This window comes from Megalobrama amblycephala, linkage group LG24 (genome assembly GCF_018812025.1).
Source record: "Megalobrama amblycephala isolate DHTTF-2021 linkage group LG24, ASM1881202v1, whole genome shotgun sequence".
Classification (NCBI taxonomy): Eukaryota; Metazoa; Chordata; class Actinopteri; order Cypriniformes; family Xenocyprididae; genus Megalobrama; species Megalobrama amblycephala.
Window position 1 is genome coordinate 11345660 of NC_063067.1, and position 17227 is coordinate 11362886.

Genomic DNA, 17227 nt, shown 5'->3' on the forward strand with positions numbered 1-17227 from the left:
TGAGAACACAGTTCTACCTTTTCAAGTTCACAAATATGATTCTAAATTAAGAGATTTTTTTTTTTTTAAACAAAACAAACAATAATAAAAAACGCTGTCAGAGAAAACACACAACTTCTGACTCTGCCAGAGAAAGTCAATGCCGTTAAGCAAGATTGCGCAACGTGGGTTCTGGACATCCTCAAATGTTCTTGTACAGAATGAGCCACGCCTACTTTGCATCAAGTATAAGAAGCGCTAAAAACACCAAAATAGCCTGCAACTTCTTTTCTCGATAACTGAACGATGGCCAACAATATACTAAACAATCTAACTGATGACAGCATTGCCTGCGCGACAGAAGATGACGACGATCAGCAGGTATGATAGGCAATAGCTATATAATTTTTAGAGAGAATTCTTTGTAAACATAAGTGGGTTTGGAATGTAAATAATAACTTACATGGAATCGGCAACATGGAAATTCTAAAAAGATGTTGGAACAAATTTAAAAACAGTTGGCTGTGCTCATTTTGCTTTTGAATATAGCTTATATTTTCAGACTTGTTTTATATTAAAATGCTTCATGTCAGTTTGTTCTTGTTAACGCTGAAACGTAACATCAACATGTTGGTCTCGTGCAGAAAACTACAGGCATCCCGTTGTCCAGGAAACTGTGCTATGCCGTTGGAGGAATGCCTTATCAAATGACTGCAACCGCCAAGGGCTTTTTCATGCAGATCTTTTTACTGGACGTTGTGAAGGTGAGAAAAAAAGAACAGAAGATGTGGCCTTCAGCAGCTGTCAGTGGTGATACAGATAGATGTCCTCTGTACAAATTCAGTTTCACAGCAGCTTTTCACACACACGTTTGGTAAAACATGTCTAATGCGTAGAATAATTATGTTAAATCTATAGGAGTGAAGAGACCTTGTTATATACATTGACCTTAATTTTGTGAAAGTTACATTAAGGAAGAATAAATAATTAATTAGTTAACACTACCACACCCATTAGTTTGGTTAGTGATCCAGGAAATCACCCTATACAACAGCAATATCAGTGTTATTTGTTTAGTAATGCAAAATGTATGTATTACTTACATAATTATTATGATTTTTTGGCTTTCTGACTGTGTACACTAATATTTTTTAATGTTTTTAAAAGAAGTTTCTTCTGCTCGGCAGGCTTCTTTTATTTGATCCAAAATACAGCAAGAACAGTAATATTGTGAAATATTTTTACAGTTTAAAATAACTGTTTTCTATTTGAATATATTTTATTTAAAATGCAATTTATTTCTGTGATGCAAAGCTGAATTTTCAGCATCAATACCCCAGTCTTCAGTGTCATGATCCTTCAGAAATCATTCATATATCCTGATTTGTTGCTCAAGAAACATTTATTATTATTATCAAACAATTTTTTCAGGATTCTTTGATGAATATAACGTTTAAAAGAATAGCATTTATCTGAAATATAAAGCTTTTGCAATATTATAAATGTCTATACTGTCACTTTTGATAAATTTAATGCATCCTTCCTGAATAGAAATATTAATTTCTTTCAAAAAAAAAAAAAAAAAAAAAACTCTTACTGACCCCAAAATGTTTCTTGAGCAGCAAATCAGCATATTAGAATGATTTCTGAAGGATCATGTGACACTGAAGACTGGAGTAATGATGCTGAAAATTCAGCTTCGCCAACACAGAAATAAATTGCATTTTAAAATATATTCAGATAGAAAATAGTTATTTTAATTTGTAAAAATATTTCATAATATTACTGTTTTTGCTGTATTTTGGATCAAATAAATGAAGCCTTGGTGAGCAGGAGAAACTTCTTTTAAAAACATTAAATGTGCCATATTGTTTGATTACTTTTGAACTAAATATAATCCAGTCTGCTGTATAACTTAAATGAGCATCACTTTCAATTAAAATCTGACCCAAAAAATGATAGTTAATACAAACAATAAGACAACAAAGACATCCCCTAGTGGTTAAAGATCTAGGCTGGTAAATAAAAGGTTGTAGGTTCAAACCATGTGTGTTCAGTTTTCTATTTGAGGGAATTTCGAGGCAATCGCTGTGTGATCTGTGAACAACTGAAGATTTATAAAGCGCACGAGGCTCCATCATGGTCCACCTTAACTGTTTTTCTCAGTTTGCATGCCATGTTTGCATGCCATGCTCAACACTGTTTACTTCCTTTTAGCACAGGAAGTAAAAAAATGGAGTATGTGAAAGATCCTGTGAAAGATAATATATTATGTACTTTAACAACTTGGTAGAACATTGTTTTATAAGTAAATGTTTTTATTACAAAAAAGTTCTGTTACAATAATGTGCTATAGTGAGTATTTTATGTCAAATCAGTCAGCCAAATGTTTTTCATAGATGGAAGCTTTCTCTGCATCCATCATCCTCTTCCTCGGTCGAGCTTGGGATGGCATTACGGATCCTCTGATTGGATATGCTGTGAGCAACAGTGGACGGACCAGAATTGGCAAACTTATTCCTTGGTGAGTGAGTGTACCTGTTAATATCAGACTACTCCCTAAAATCAGACCAGAGTTTACTAACATTTATACTACATATTTTGAGCATATATATGATAATGGATTGTGCACTTTTTTTTAAATTGATTTTTTAATATGCCGAATGTCGTGCCACTCTGCTCATCCACCCTCTTTACACAGGATTGTTTTCACAATGCCACTTGGGGTCCTATCGTATGTCATGCTCTGGTATACCCCACAGGACACCATGTCCTCTGCCTTCAGTTTCAGCTGGTACTTCATATGGTGCTGTCTGTTTGACACCTTCATGAGTGTAAGTGCACTATTACTATTATCTGCCCACAGTTTTCAGTTGTTTTACACATTCAGTGTTAAAAGCTGTTAAGAGCATTTCCTGCATAGGGGAATGGCCAAATTTAAATTTGTTTTTGAATCAAAGGAAAAATGCATTAGAATTTGAATTCATTTACATTGCAAACAAAAATACAGTGTCACTATTGTGCCTACCTCTTTCCTCTGAAGTACTCATGGTGATTAAATATAGTACTCATTAAACAGCTGTGTTTGCTAATATACAGTACAGTCCAAAAGTTTGGAACCACTAAGATTTTTAATGTTTTTAAAAGAAGTTTCGTCTGCTCACCAAGGCTACATTTATTTAATTAAAAATGCAGTAAAAAACAGTAATATTGTGAAATATTATTACAATTTAAAATAACTGTTTTCTATTTGAATATATTTCACAAAGTAATTTATTCCTGTGATGTCAAAGCTGAATTTTCAGCATCATTACTCCAGTCTTCAGTGTCACATGATCCTTCAGAAATCATTCTAATATGCTGATCTGCTGCTCAAGAAACATTTAATGTGTACAATTGTACAAAATATTTGTGTACAATATTTTTTTTCAGGATTATTTGATGAATAGAAAGATCAAAAGAACAGTGTTTATCTGAAATCTAGTCTTTTGTAACATTATAAATGTCTTTACTGCCACTTTTGATTGATTTAATGCATCCTTGCTGAATAAAAGTATTCATTTCTTTAATTTCTTTTCAAAAAAATAAAAATAAAAATTCTTACTGACCCCAAACTTTTGAACGGTAGTGTATAATGCTACAGAAGCTTTGTATTTCAGATAAATGCTGTTCTTTTGAACTTTCTATTCATCAAGGAATCCTGAAAAAAAAAGTACACAACTGTTTTCAACATTGAAAATAATCATAAATGTTTATTGAGCAGCAAATCAGCATATTAGAATGATTTCTGAAGGATCATGTGACACTGAAGACTGGAGTAACGATGCTGAAAATTCAGCTTTGCATCACAGGAATAAATTACTTTGTCAAATATATTTAAATAGTACACAGTTATTTTAAATTGTTATAATATTTCACAATATTACTGTTTTTACTGTATTTTTAATTAAATAAATGTAGCTTTGGTGAGCAGACGAAACTTCTTTTAAAAACATTAAAAATCTTAGTGGTTCTTAACTTTTGGACTGTACTGTATATGGTATATGTTATATGATTCATGACGGACTCCAAACATTTCTTTCTCTTTCTGTCTTGCTCAGTGCTACCATGTGCCGTATTCTTCCCTAAACATGTTTCTGGGGGGGAATGAGAAGGATCGAGACTCAGCCACTGGTTACAGTAAGAAAATATAGCCTCAAGCGGCAATCATTGTGGTTCAAGGCAAGCACAAATAGATTTCGTAGAAGATTAGATTGGGGCGAGTTGATAGAATCGCCATGCATGTTAACTTGTGTTGCGTTTTTACTAGCAAAGTCAATGATTTTGAATTTCCACTGATACTGTTAGTTAGGTTTTGATGAAACAGCTTACAAAAATACATGCGAGTTCCTAAAGAGAGAACTGACTTCATGACAAATAAATCAGGGAATATTCTGCCATTGACAGATGCAAAAGGATTGCAAATAAAAGGATTTCATATCCTATGGCTGTCTCTAGTGGACAACATTAGTATTACAGCCTTCACCCTTCATTCACTGAGACAAAAAATGGCTGGTAGCATATGAAATTCATTAACTTTGGCATGTTTCCACAGAATGTTCTGGTGTCCATGTGTACCAAGTTTTATGAAGTTTGGACATAGGCCAATTAGTCATTATATGCCACACTCAAATATATTTCAGCCCATATATGCTAATCAAATAAATAAATCATAATTATTTTGACAACTTTTTGTCAGGAGCTGTGTTGGGCTTGTTACTCAAAACTTGTTACTAGTTACTCCTTTCAAAAGTAATATTATTACTTTCTAGCAGCAGTAATTAGTTACACTACTAGTTATAATTAGGGTCACCATATGCGCCATTCTCCCAGGACGCGTCCTGTCCAGGATTTCTAAATTGCCTAAAATGGCTTGAGCCCTTGCCTCTTTAATTGTGAAAGTGGTCATATCGATGTGCCCCCGGAACGCGATTTAGGAACGCGATTTCTACACGGAGGTCTGTGCAAGCCACTGTTCTTATTGACATTCTTCATGCAATGCATTAAAATGTTGTCGTATTTGCAATGCTTTGACCGTTCTCTGTAGATCCAGCCTTCTTGCAAGCCACGATCGGTTGATTATGTATAATGCATGCTATTGGTCAAATTATTTTTCAGTCGTTACCTTCCGCAAATATGAAAATAAAACCAAAACTGGGACATTTTATGCAACTTAGAAATCCTGGACAGGACGCGTCCTGGGAGAATGGCGCATATGGTCACCCTATTATAATACTTTTTCTTTACGCCCTACAGAAGTTGTAATTGTGTATCTTCCCCATAAAATTATTCTAGAATGTTACTAACAACATATTTCGTCCTCATGTCGTTCCAAGCCCGTACAACCTTCATTCATCTTCGGAACACAAGTTAAGATATTTTTGAAGAAATCCGATAGCTGTCTGACTCCTCAATAGACAGCAATTTAACACTTTCAAAGGTCCAGAAAGGTACTAAAGACATCGTTAAAACTGTCGAAGTGACTACAGTGGTTCAACCTTAATTTTATGAAGCGACGAGAATACTTTTTGTGCGCAAAAACAAGACAAATATAACGACTTTATTCTACAATCTCTTCTCTTCCCTGTCATTATCCGTACACAGTTGCCGCAGTAAGCAAAGTGAAGGCTTCCGTGTTTACGTCCGAATGCCGGCTCAGTATTGGCCAAAGCTGATCATGTGAGCAGTATGATGCATGCATGTGATGCTGATGCAGGAGCCGGCCAATAATGAGTCGGTGTTCTGACGTATAACATTGAAACGCTGGACTTAACAACGTACCAGAATGACACAGAAGATATTGTTGAATAAAGTCGTTATATTTGTTTTGTTTTTGCGCGCAAAAAGTATTCTCGTCGCTTCATAAAATTAAGGTTGAACCACTGTAGTCACTTTGACTATTTTATCTGTGTATTTAGTACCTTTCTGGACCTTGAAAGTGGTGGTCAAATTGCTGTCTACTGAGGAGTCAGACAGCTCTCAGATTTCATCAAAAATATCTTGTGGTCTGAAGATGAATGAAGGTCTTACGGGTTTGGAACAACATGAGAGTAATTAATGACAGAATTTTCATTTTTGGGTGAACTAACCCTTTAAGATGAGTTAAAAACAAAGTGGTGAACTTTGAAACTTTGCTTCATTGCTTGAAATCCTGACAAACATTATTGCTACACAGTGGACATTAGTTTCCTCTACACAGATTTGCAATGGACCAATAGATTACAGCAGATTAAAATTTTACAATATTTCAAATACAAATCATCAGTTCTGTACCAGTAACAGTGTTGTGTGCCATTCAGAATTGAATTGAGCATGTTTTTTTTTTTTTTACACTCCTGAATTTGAATTTAATTTGAATTGAGACCGCAAACAGAAGAATTACTATTTAAAATTCTGTAAGGAAGTAGAATTAAAACGAATTAGAATTTGAATGTTGTCTTCAGTTTTGAAAAAAGTTTAAAACGCATTAACATTTGAAGGTTTATATTCCTTTCAGACAGAGAGAACAATAGAAAGAGAGATCAAATTTATTAATGAAGAAACTTCTCTTCCACCTTTTTTAATAATGTAAGCAGGATACAGTGGAAATACCTTAGCTGCAATATGTTTCCTGTATAAAAGAGATACAAGTCAAGAACATTCCTTTCTCTCATGATACAGGGATGGGCATGGAAATGTTCGCTACACTGGCGGGCGCCGCCATTCAGGGTCAGATAGTGGGATCGCACCATGCCAAAAAAACCCGCGACTGCAGCTTACAGAATGAAACGGTTGAGTTTTCTGGGAACCACACAGATGAAATATCTGTCACTCTACAAAACACAGTGAGTTTTTTCCATTGTGTCAAACACATTAACAGATATAGTGGAATTTGTTATTAGTTATTGCACACATATTGACTGCGAACTATCAAGGCAACTGTGTCAAGGCAATGTGTAGAAGATAAGACGCTTTTTGTTTTGAGCAAACTGAATTCCTAACCTCAACAACAAAGTATCTTCTGATATTTTAGCTGAAGATTTAGCTGAATATATACTATGTTTCAAAAGTTTGGGGTCAGTAAGATTTGAGTGTTTTTGAGAGAATTCTCTTGTTGAATAAGTTTGCATTTATTTAATCAAAAATACAATAAAATATAGTGAAATAGTGTTACAATTTAAAATAACTGTTTTCTATTTTAATATACTTTAAAATGTCATTTATTTCTGTGATGTCAAAGCATTCAGTGTCTTCAGTGTCACATGATCCTTCAGAAATCATTCTAATATGCTGATTTGCTGCTCAAGAAACATTTCTTATTATTATCAATGTTGAACATATTTATGCTGCTTAATATTTTTGTAGAAACCATCATACATTGTTTGTCAGTATTCTTGGATGGATAAAAGAACAACATTTATTTGAAATAGAAATCTTTTGCAATGCTAGAAAATAGATTTACTCTCATATTCGATCAATTTAACATGTCCTTGCGGAAATTAAAGTATTTTGAACGGTAGTTCCATTTGTCTTTTAATTTCTACAGAGAACAGCCTATTTGACTGGTGCACTGATATTAGGAATGCTGTACTTCCTGTGCTGCCTCGTGCTTTTTCTTGGAGTAAAGGAACAGTTGGGTAAGTCCAAATGAATTAACACAAGTTCAAATACCATATGATGTTGTGCTTACCACACATTCTTTAAAGCTTCACTAATAGTACCACATCTGTTTCAAACACTTGCATAACTATATATTATTTTTGGCCAAATGACTACATCCAGAAACTTCTAGACTAATTTAATGATTTGCACGTGTGTACATTTCACTTTAGCCCCTCTGAGTAAACTGGACCGCATAAATATCTCCTATCTTACTGGTATAAAGCTGATGTTGGGACACACTCCATATGTGCGGCTTGTATGTGGCTTCCTCTTTGCTTCAATAGCATTCCAGGTCAGACATTTTTCTGTTTAAATTATGAATGCATTTTTGTAGTTGAAATACCAAGAAGAACATGTTTGCATTGCCTAGAAAGATGCCCTGTTATGTATTATAGGTTTTATATTAGTCATACAGTCAAAGAGATAACAAATGGATTTTATAAAGCATGACGATAATCGTGATAAGAATATTTTTTTCAGATGGCTCAGGGAAATTTCGCCCTCTTCTGTACTCATGCAGCGAATATGGGAGAATATTTCCAGCATCTTGTTCTCTTATTATTGGTGAGGGATCCATTATTTCAAAGTTTATACATGATCCGACCTGTAAAAAATGTGTCAGGCTTTTGTAGGTGTTACCTAATGTAGTCTGGTCAAACTTAATAGAATAATAATATGTTTGACCTGACCCATTACTTTGGATGTTACAACATGAAGTATTATATTATTATATTATTTTAAAGCACAATATATTATATGTTTTTGAATGGTTTATCTTAAAGGTGCCCAAGAATGCTTTTTCACAAGATGTAATATAAGTCTAAGGTGTCTCCTGAATGTGTCTGTGAAGTTTCAGCTCAAAATAATCAAAAAAATGAATTTTTTTAACTGCCTATTTTGGGGCATCATTAACAATGCACTGATTTACACTCGGTGCCGCCCCCTTAAATCGCGTGCTCCCTGCCACATGAGCTGTCGACTATATTACAGCGCATTTACAAAGTTCACACAGCTAATATAACCCTCAAATGGATCTTTACAAGATGTTCGTCATGCATGCTTCGGATTATGTGAGTAAAGTATTTATTTGGATGTTAGTTTTAGTTTTATTCTGAGTGAATTTGAGGCTGTCCTCCGTGGCTAACGGCTAATGCTACACTGTTGGAGAGATTTATAAAGAATGAAGTTGTTTATGAATTATACAGACTGTAAGTGTTTAAAAATGAAAATAGCGACGGCTCTTGTCTCCGTGAGTAAGAAACAATGGTAACTTTAACCACATTTAACAGTACATTAGCAACATGCTAACGAAACATTTAAAAAGACAATTTACAAATATCAGTAAAAATATCATGCTATCATGGATTATGTCAGTTATTATTGCTCCATCTGCCATTTTTTGCTGTTGTTCTTGCTTACCTACTCTGATGATTCGGCTGTGTGCAGCTCCAGACGTTAATACTGGCTGCCCTTGTGTAATCCCTTTCATAATGTTGGGAACATAGGCTGGCATTATGCAAATATTGGGGCGTACACCCCGACTGTTACGTAACTGTCAGTGTTATGTTGAGATTCGCCTGTTCTTCGGAGGTCGTTTAAACAAATGAGATTTATATAAGAAGGAGGAAACAATGGGGTTTGAGACTCACTGTATGTCTTTTCCATGTACTGAACTCTTGTTATTCAACTATGCCGAGGTAAATTCAATTTTTGAATCTAGGGCACCTTTAAAAATACTTATACAATATTCAGCCCAAGCTTTACTCACCCTCAAGCCATCCTAGGTGTATATGACTTTCTTTTGTCTGATGAACACAGTCGGAGTTATATTAATAAATATTCTGATGCATCTGAGCTTTATAATGACAGTGAACGGGACCAATGAGTATGAGCTGAACATACTCCACTGCTCTGGAGGGTTAATAAAGGCCTTTTGAAGCGAAGTGATGCTTTTTATGTATTGCAAAAGTTATGCTTTTTTCATAAGTTGAATATGGGACGTAGTGTAAGCATTTTGAAATGTGAGAGTTTTACACTTTCTTTGTAAGTTGAATACGGAAGGCAGTCTGGTGGAAGCTAGTTATTTTACTTTATAACTTGTTAAATATGGATATTCTTCTTATACAAACACATCGCTTCGCTTCATAAACATACTCCTGGAGCCGTGTGGAGTACGTTTATGATGGATGGATGGACTTTCTTGAACTTCATACTTGTTGGTCCCATTCACTGCCATTATAAAGCTTGGATGTGTCAGGATATGTATTAATATAACTCTGATTGTGTTCATCAGAAAGAAGAAAGTCATATGCACCTAGAATGTCTTGAGGGGTAATTTTCATTTTAAAGTGAACTAATCCTTTAACTTAATTTTTAAGCAAGTTGCATGGTATAGTATATTAGTTATAAAAAAAAAATGTAATTCTTTCTGCTCCTCTACAGACAGCAGCCACAATATCCATCCCAGTGTGGCAGATGTTATTGGTCAAAATAGGCAAGAAGGCCACTATATTCATCGGCCTTTCAGTAAGCACCATTCTTTGTTAATGGCTTTAACAATTAAAACTGTATATTTGTTTCCAAGGTATATTGTTTCATCTGTCTTTCTCCTCTCCTCTGCAGATGGATATCCCAGCTCTAATTGTGATATCTCTAGTGAAAAGTAATTTACCCGTCTTCATTATTATGTCTGTGTTATCTGGCACAAGTCTGGCAGCCCTCTTTTTACTCCCTTGGTAATGTAACCCTTATAAAATATCTCTCCTTCATTGTTAAAGCCTTTAATTGCATCAACACATAGCTACTCCACACCATCAAATGAGCATATTGCATTATTGAAACATTACGCTAACCCAGATAGTGGTCAGCTGGGAATTGTATGTAATGCTTGGCAGTCTTTTCAGAATGACGTTATATTGAAACTGGACCCCCATGACTGGGAAAACATATCCTCTTATGCTGTAATGCACATAGGCAAGATAGAAAGTAAGATAGTAAGTCGGTAAGAGTTTTTTTTTTTTTTTTTTTAAAGCTACAGTCCATAACTTTATTTGGTTAAAAATGATCCAAAACGATTTTTGAGCAAGTACATAACCAGCCAGTGTTCAAAAGCTTGTAGCTAATGTTTTATAATTTAAGTGGTACTGGTAGTTTTTCGCGGGAAATACGAGTTTGCAGTCATTACATCACATCTGTATAAAGAAGGAGTCCCGGACACTGCTGGTGGTGGATCTAGAAAGGTCTCCCCCTCGAAACGCGATTTCGGCCGAGGGAGAAACCCACAACAACACCCCCCATCCCCTGCCCTCGCGGAAGTCTGTGCACGCCACTGCTTCGGATGCTAATACACACTAAATACACAGTCACACAATGTTGCTGTTGTTAACATTAACAATTTAACTCTTTCGCACGTAAGTTTAAAATATTCTGTCTGACCCCCCAGCGTGAGTTTTTTTAAAGGCGACCGTTATTTAGAACTTATCGCTTTATGGTTTCCATGGTGACGCGTCATAATTGTTACGTGAAACACCGCAGCACTGTATGAATGATGATCTGCTTTCATTAAATTTTTTCTTTTTTATTCAAAATATTCACACATTTGTTAACTATAGCATGAAATATCTAATATTCCGATTGCCAAATATGTGCAAGTGGATGTGTTTTGCTGTTTAAACACCTTTATAATGTGTTAGTTGAGCCATATGCGCGACGGTCGCCGCCATGTTAGTTTGCGCCGCACAGAGAATCGGATCTGTTGGATTTACAACCCGTGAATTTATCCACTTCTCCCGAAATACATGAAACTAAGTGAGTCGGTGAACTGGGGAAGAATAGCGTAAGCTTTAAAGTTACTTTCACAATGTGTATCTGATATGAATAAAACGTGTCGTCTAATTATAATGGAAAGGGTTGTTATTTCCGCTTCTATAGACATCATTGTGTATTTTACAAACTCGAAATATATTGTTTTGTTAGTACTCATGTGTATTTAAATGTCTGAAACGTAAAATAAACATTATTTAGTTGAAAACACTGCATATATGTAATATATGAAATATATTACATATATGCAGCTTCGTTGCGCGCGTCCGTCTCTTGTGTAGCGCCAGCCAAAGCGCGCATGCACATTTGAATTTGGCAGTTGATCATGTGATGCACTGAACGTTCTAATCACACCGGTGTGATAGTACGCGTCAAAGGTAAAAACAAAGAATTACAATAATAATTGGCACAGTTTGATGTGATGTGAGCTAAGCGATCGTTAGATTTAATCACCATTGGTAGTGCGATTTATTGTAATGCTGTTTTTTCTCAGGTGGTCAGAACAACATTTTCTAGTGAAAATTCTTAGTTTGGTCTGTATCAGCAATTAGATTCATCTGCGCTGAGGAGCCATGGCGATGCACATCCCACATAAATAATAATTCCGCAAATAACTGCAATTGCAGGTTTCAAACAGAGATGTGACAAAGAGGAAAAACTTAAGGAATGCACCTTCAAAAGAAATGAATACTTTTAATCATCAAGGACACATTAAATTGATCAAAAGTGACAGTAATGACTTTTATGTGGTTGCAAAGGGTTTCTATTTCAAGGTTTCTTTTGAACTTAAAAATGCATCATGGTTTCCACAAAAATATGTCCACAACTGTTTCAATATTGATAATAATAAGAAATGTTTCTTGACAAGCAAACATGTATGTTAGAATGATTTCTGAAGGATCATGTGACACGAAAACAAGTATTTACTGTCAAATTATGTATATGGAACATGCCATAGACCTACTATAAAACCAGATTAATTATTTATTTTAGGTCAATGTTGCCAGATGTAGTGGATGACTTCAAAGTCAAGAACCCATCTTGCCAGGATCTAGAACCACTATTTTACTCCTGCTATGTTTTCTTCAACAAATTTGGTGGAGGCATGTCTGTTGGAATCTCTACTTTGGTACTACAGTAAGAGCTTCCTCCAATCAGATTGTTTTTTAGTTGCTAACAATGGTAACATTTTTTTTATTTTTGAACATCTCCTGTGCACTATGTCTTTATTGTAACGCATAACCTGATATTGCTGAGTTCAACATGTTCCTGGGTCAACATTTTTATTGATCCTGGAACAACATTCAAATCAACCAATCAGATTTGAGGGACAAGTTTACAGATTATGTCAAGTTTAGGCTTAAAATCATGAATTGGTGCTTCTACATCAGTGTTATTCATCTATCATTTCCCTCTGATTTTTGGGATAACTTATGGGTAGGGTTAGGTTTAGGGGTAGGAATAGGGTTAAGACTAAATTTTCAAAATAAAAAATGTTGACCCAGTAACGCATCTAACTCAGCAATATCAGGACGTGCTTATTGTAACCCCTAAAAACCTATAGCTTCTGTGATGGATTTCACAACAGTACTTTGTTAATATTCTTTCTTAACTTTTCAGCTTCGTAGGATACAAGCCTGGTGCTTGTAAACATAATCCAGCGGTCATACGCTCGCTGCGGCTGCTCTTCGCTCCAGTGCCCATCTGCCTGTTGGTCATCAGCTTGGTGATTTTTTACTTCTATCCCATCAATGAAAAGCGACGGCAGGAAATCCAGAAAGCTTTAAGGAAAGCAGGGTATGTGTTTCTGTTTGTATAACAAAGAGGGGGTTATTTTTTCAAGAATTAAAGGGTTAGTTCAACCAAAAATGAAAATTCTGTCATTTATTACTCACCCTCATGTCGTTAAAATCCCGTAAGGCTTTTGTTCAGCTTCGGAACACATATGAAGATCTTTTTGATGAAATCTGAGAGCTTTCTGTCCCTCCATTGACCGTTACTCAACTGACACTTTTGACGCTTCAATAAGTTTATAAAGAGATCGTAAAACTAATCCATAAATTTTCTGAAGAGACACGATCGCTTTATATGATGAACAGATTTAATTTAGGCTTTTACTCACATATAAACATTGATCAGCCAACATAAACAGAAGGTCATTCGAATTTGACAAGAATGAACCTCATTGGTTCTTCTGGAAGCTGTGTAACACATGAGGATGAACTTCTGGTTTTCGCACGTCAAGCGATCATGCTTGAGCTTCCGTTTACCACAACTGATGTGTGAGTTGATGAATGTTTATATGTGATTAAAACTTAAATTCAATCTCTTCGTCATATGAAGTGATAGTGCTTCTTCAGAAAATTAGGACTAAACCACCCAATTCATATAGATCAATTTTTAGGACCTCTTTATGAACTTTTTGATGTGTCAAAGTGGTAGTTGTGTAGCTGTCAATGGACCAATTAGTCTTTACATTCATTTCAACACTAATATGTTAAGTAATCAGTGATGTCTTCATGTTCTCACTCTGTGTTCCAATTTTGCTTCAGCTTGTAATAACTGTACTAACTGTGCTTTCGCTGCCTGTTTTCTTGACCTGTACAGGACAGAGACCAGCATGAAAGGAGAAGAAGAACTGAGCCTATGAAGTAATCACTCAGTATTTACATAAGGAGTTCACTACTTTTGTAACATTTATGGGTTGTGGAACTTTTAATAATGAACATGTTTTGTTTTCCATCTCAGTGGAAAGGCTTTTGATTGTGCATGGTGAATGTTTCTCAATCCTGTTCTGGAGGGACCCCAACACCATTTAGGAATCTCACAAATCTTACACACTCAAGATAGATAAAGGAGACATTCAAAGCCTGTAGTGCTACGCGGCTTGAAGACCAGTTGCGTAAACACAGTCACTGTTAAGACTGTGTCTTAAGAACTAGTCTTGCCAACTAGTCAAGGGGTAACCAGTCTTTCTTTTTGAATTCAAATCTACTTTTTATGTAACTGACATTAAAAAAGCTATAGCCAGTGTTAAAGTAAAAAATTACATGATTAACTTGTAAGACTATTCTAAGCAGTTTATGCAACCGGCCACAGGATTGAGAAACATTAGTCGACTTAAAGGTGCAGTGTGCAATTTCTGCACCATATCCAGACAGAGTCTCACCTCAAACTCATACCGCTGATTAAACCATAGTTTCTGCAAAGAGTTCAGAAAATTCAGACAAATAATGGCTTACTAATAACTGTCTATTCCTATTAAGCTGAGTATTATTACATTGAAAAGATAGACACAGCTAGTCATGTATGAATGGACTTATATCAACATTTTTGCTCAGAAAAAGTAATGATGATATTGATATAAAAGTGTATAAATAAACAGCCATGTGCAAATATGTGCATGTGCAAGGTCATCTTTTGCAGTACAGAAAACAGCACAGCGCCCTCTTGCGGCCAATAGTTATTAAGGCCAAATGTCTTTAGGCCTTAAAGTCACCACAAAATCAAAGTTGACAATTCTTGTTTTTTTTTAAAAAAATGTTATGGTATATAGCATACCTGTCAGCATCACTGGTAGAAATTGGAGGAGAAGACTCAAACCCAAAACAAAATATACATGTAAATTTAACAACAGCTGGATGGAAGAATTTAATTTCATATCTCAAAGATGGGCACGGTGGGAAAAATTACGTTACTCAGCACATTAAATCACAACGGCACTATCACGCAGGATATAGGCACAAAAGGGCACACCTGCCATTTCGACCTTCAATGTAATGTACAATGTTAAATACATGAAATACATGTGTTTTGTTACATGTTCCACAGTTACATGCACCAGTGTTTCTATTTATGTAATAAAATGTGTAATAATAGTAAAAATAAATATAAAGAAACATGTATAAGTCACGTTATTATCATGATCATAATAACCCCCACTCTCCCGGAGGTCTCCTGGATTTTGGTACTCAAATGTTGACAGGTATGGTATATAGCAGTATTTAATTTAGTTGATTTATCCGTGCACATTATTATTTTTGGATGCCCTTGTAATGTTCAATTAAAATTCAATTAAAATAATTTCCCCTCCCTCTTGAAAATGTCTTCTCTTTTCTGATGATGTGTGTTTCGGTGTGAAGGTAGGACCAACTGTCACTCACATGAGATCAAAACAAAAGCACAGAAGCATTCAATCAATTCCCCATGGACAAAATCAAGTATGCCCTACATTTTTCCTTGTCCAAAAAGCTGTTTCACTGGTATATACATCACAATAGGGAAGAAATGGCTATTGCACCTTCTATTTCATGCTGAATTTAAAGTAACATCCAAAAATGAAAATTCTGTCATAATTTACTCACTCAAAAACTTTATGACAGATTTGGTGAAACAGAGAGCTGCACGATTCTGGATAAATTGAGAATCACAATTTTATTTTTCAGACAGAGATCACAAAATACAAAACAAATACCAAAAAAATTAAAGCTGCAAGCATTGATGAAAGGGCCCTCGCACCCGTGCCACCTCCACCCAATGGTTTTAGAAAAACAGCACGGTGGGCAGTATGCATTTAGGTATATAAATATAGGAAGACTACGTCAGTCATTTGTATTTGCCACACTTTCTGCTACCAGATGGTGGCGCTATGACTATAAATTGTGGCATGTTGTCTTCAGGCCAGGGCACTTACCAAACACATGAAGTTTGAGGCAGATTAGACATTGTATGCTTGAGTTACAACAACTTCCTGTTTCAAAATGATAATAGCATGCTTTAGCACTCAGCTAAGTGTCGCTAGCATATTTTAGAATTTGTAGCATGTCTATTAGGCTACTCAGTTGCATATTTTAGTATGTTGCTAGTAGTGCATCACAGTGTTAAACACATTTTTTTGTTGCCAGTAGGTGGCGCTATTACTATAAGTGAATATTGTCATGTAGAAGTGTTCAGGGCAGGACTCTTCTCAAACGTGAAGTTTGGGGCAGATTGGACATTGTATGAGTTACATCAACCTCCTGTTTCGTGGAGTTAATTGCATACATTAACACTTAGCCAAGTGTTGCATGATTTAATGAGTTTCTAACATGTTTGGTACTTCATGGCATATTTAAAAGTGTTTCAGGGAGTGAATTACAGTGTAAAACATGATATTTCCTGTTGCCTGCAGGTGGCACTATGACTGTAACTGAATATTGCCATGTAGATGTCTTCAGGCTATGACTCTAATAAAACATGGAAAGTTTGGGGCAGATCGGACATTGTATGCCTGACTTACAACAACTTACCTGTTTCATGGCGAAACAACAAATTTTGTCAGGCCGCCACGGCACCCTTCAGTGAAAACTCAAGATCTTCACAATTTAATGTCGCCAAGCCCTTTAGATTAGACTGACCAAATGTGGTGTTGATCTGATAAAATTTCTAGGAAGAGTTTGTTAAAGTACAACATCTAGAAATGGCAAAAGTTTTGCAGAATAAAGTCAAAATATCTTACTTCCTGTTGGTTTTTCAGATTTTGCTGACTTTTTTGAAGGTATTGGGCTGTTACATCTGTCTACTGAATTTCATACTTGTACGTGAAGCATAGTGCGAAATTTCGTAGGTGGCGCTATCGAGCCATTTTGCCACACCCAATTCTGAAACCCATATCAGACGTAAATTTTCACCACTTCTGACACATGTGCAAAGTTTCATGTGTTTTCGAGCACATTTAGACCCTCAAAAATGCGATTCATTTCGGAGA

The 17227-nt window shown here is 35.5% G+C and overlaps 1 protein-coding gene across 2 annotated transcripts; it reads left to right on the plus strand.

The window, feature by feature from the left end:
- The first annotated feature begins 200 nt into the window (after window positions 1-200).
- On the plus strand, window positions 201-15584 carry LOC125259854 (sodium-dependent lysophosphatidylcholine symporter 1-like). 2 transcript variants are annotated; one of them, XM_048177808.1, is made up of 14 exons: window positions 201-360; window positions 624-743; window positions 2379-2503; window positions 2681-2813; window positions 4080-4158; window positions 6679-6842; window positions 7544-7634; window positions 7830-7951; window positions 8140-8223; window positions 10102-10185; window positions 10282-10394; window positions 12475-12618; window positions 13102-13278; window positions 14089-15584. In XM_048177808.1, exons 1-14 carry the CDS (start codon window positions 286-288, stop codon window positions 14129-14131), a joined length of 1554 nt encoding a protein of 517 aa, XP_048033765.1. In that variant the 5' UTR covers window positions 201-285; the 3' UTR covers window positions 14132-15584. The 2 variants fall into 2 exon arrangements, with proteins under 2 accessions (XP_048033765.1, XP_048033766.1); XM_048177809.1 differs by lacking the exon at window positions 8140-8223.
- Window positions 15585-17227: the final 1643 nt, after the last annotated feature.

What these genes read in the sequence shown, in the direction of transcription:
- LOC125259854 (XM_048177808.1), top strand. Translation starts at nt 286, where the DNA reads ATGGCCAACAATATACTAAACAATCTAACTGATGACAGCATTGCCTGC. An exon ending in TTTTACTGGACGTTGTGAAG is followed by an intron (nt 744 to 2,378) that starts GTGAGAAAAAAA and finishes TGTTTTTCATAG; the next exon opens with ATGGAAGCTTTCTCTGCATC. An exon ending in ATCTTGTTCTCTTATTATTG is followed by an intron (nt 8,224 to 10,101) that starts GTGAGGGATCCA and finishes GCTCCTCTACAG; the next exon opens with ACAGCAGCCACAATATCCAT.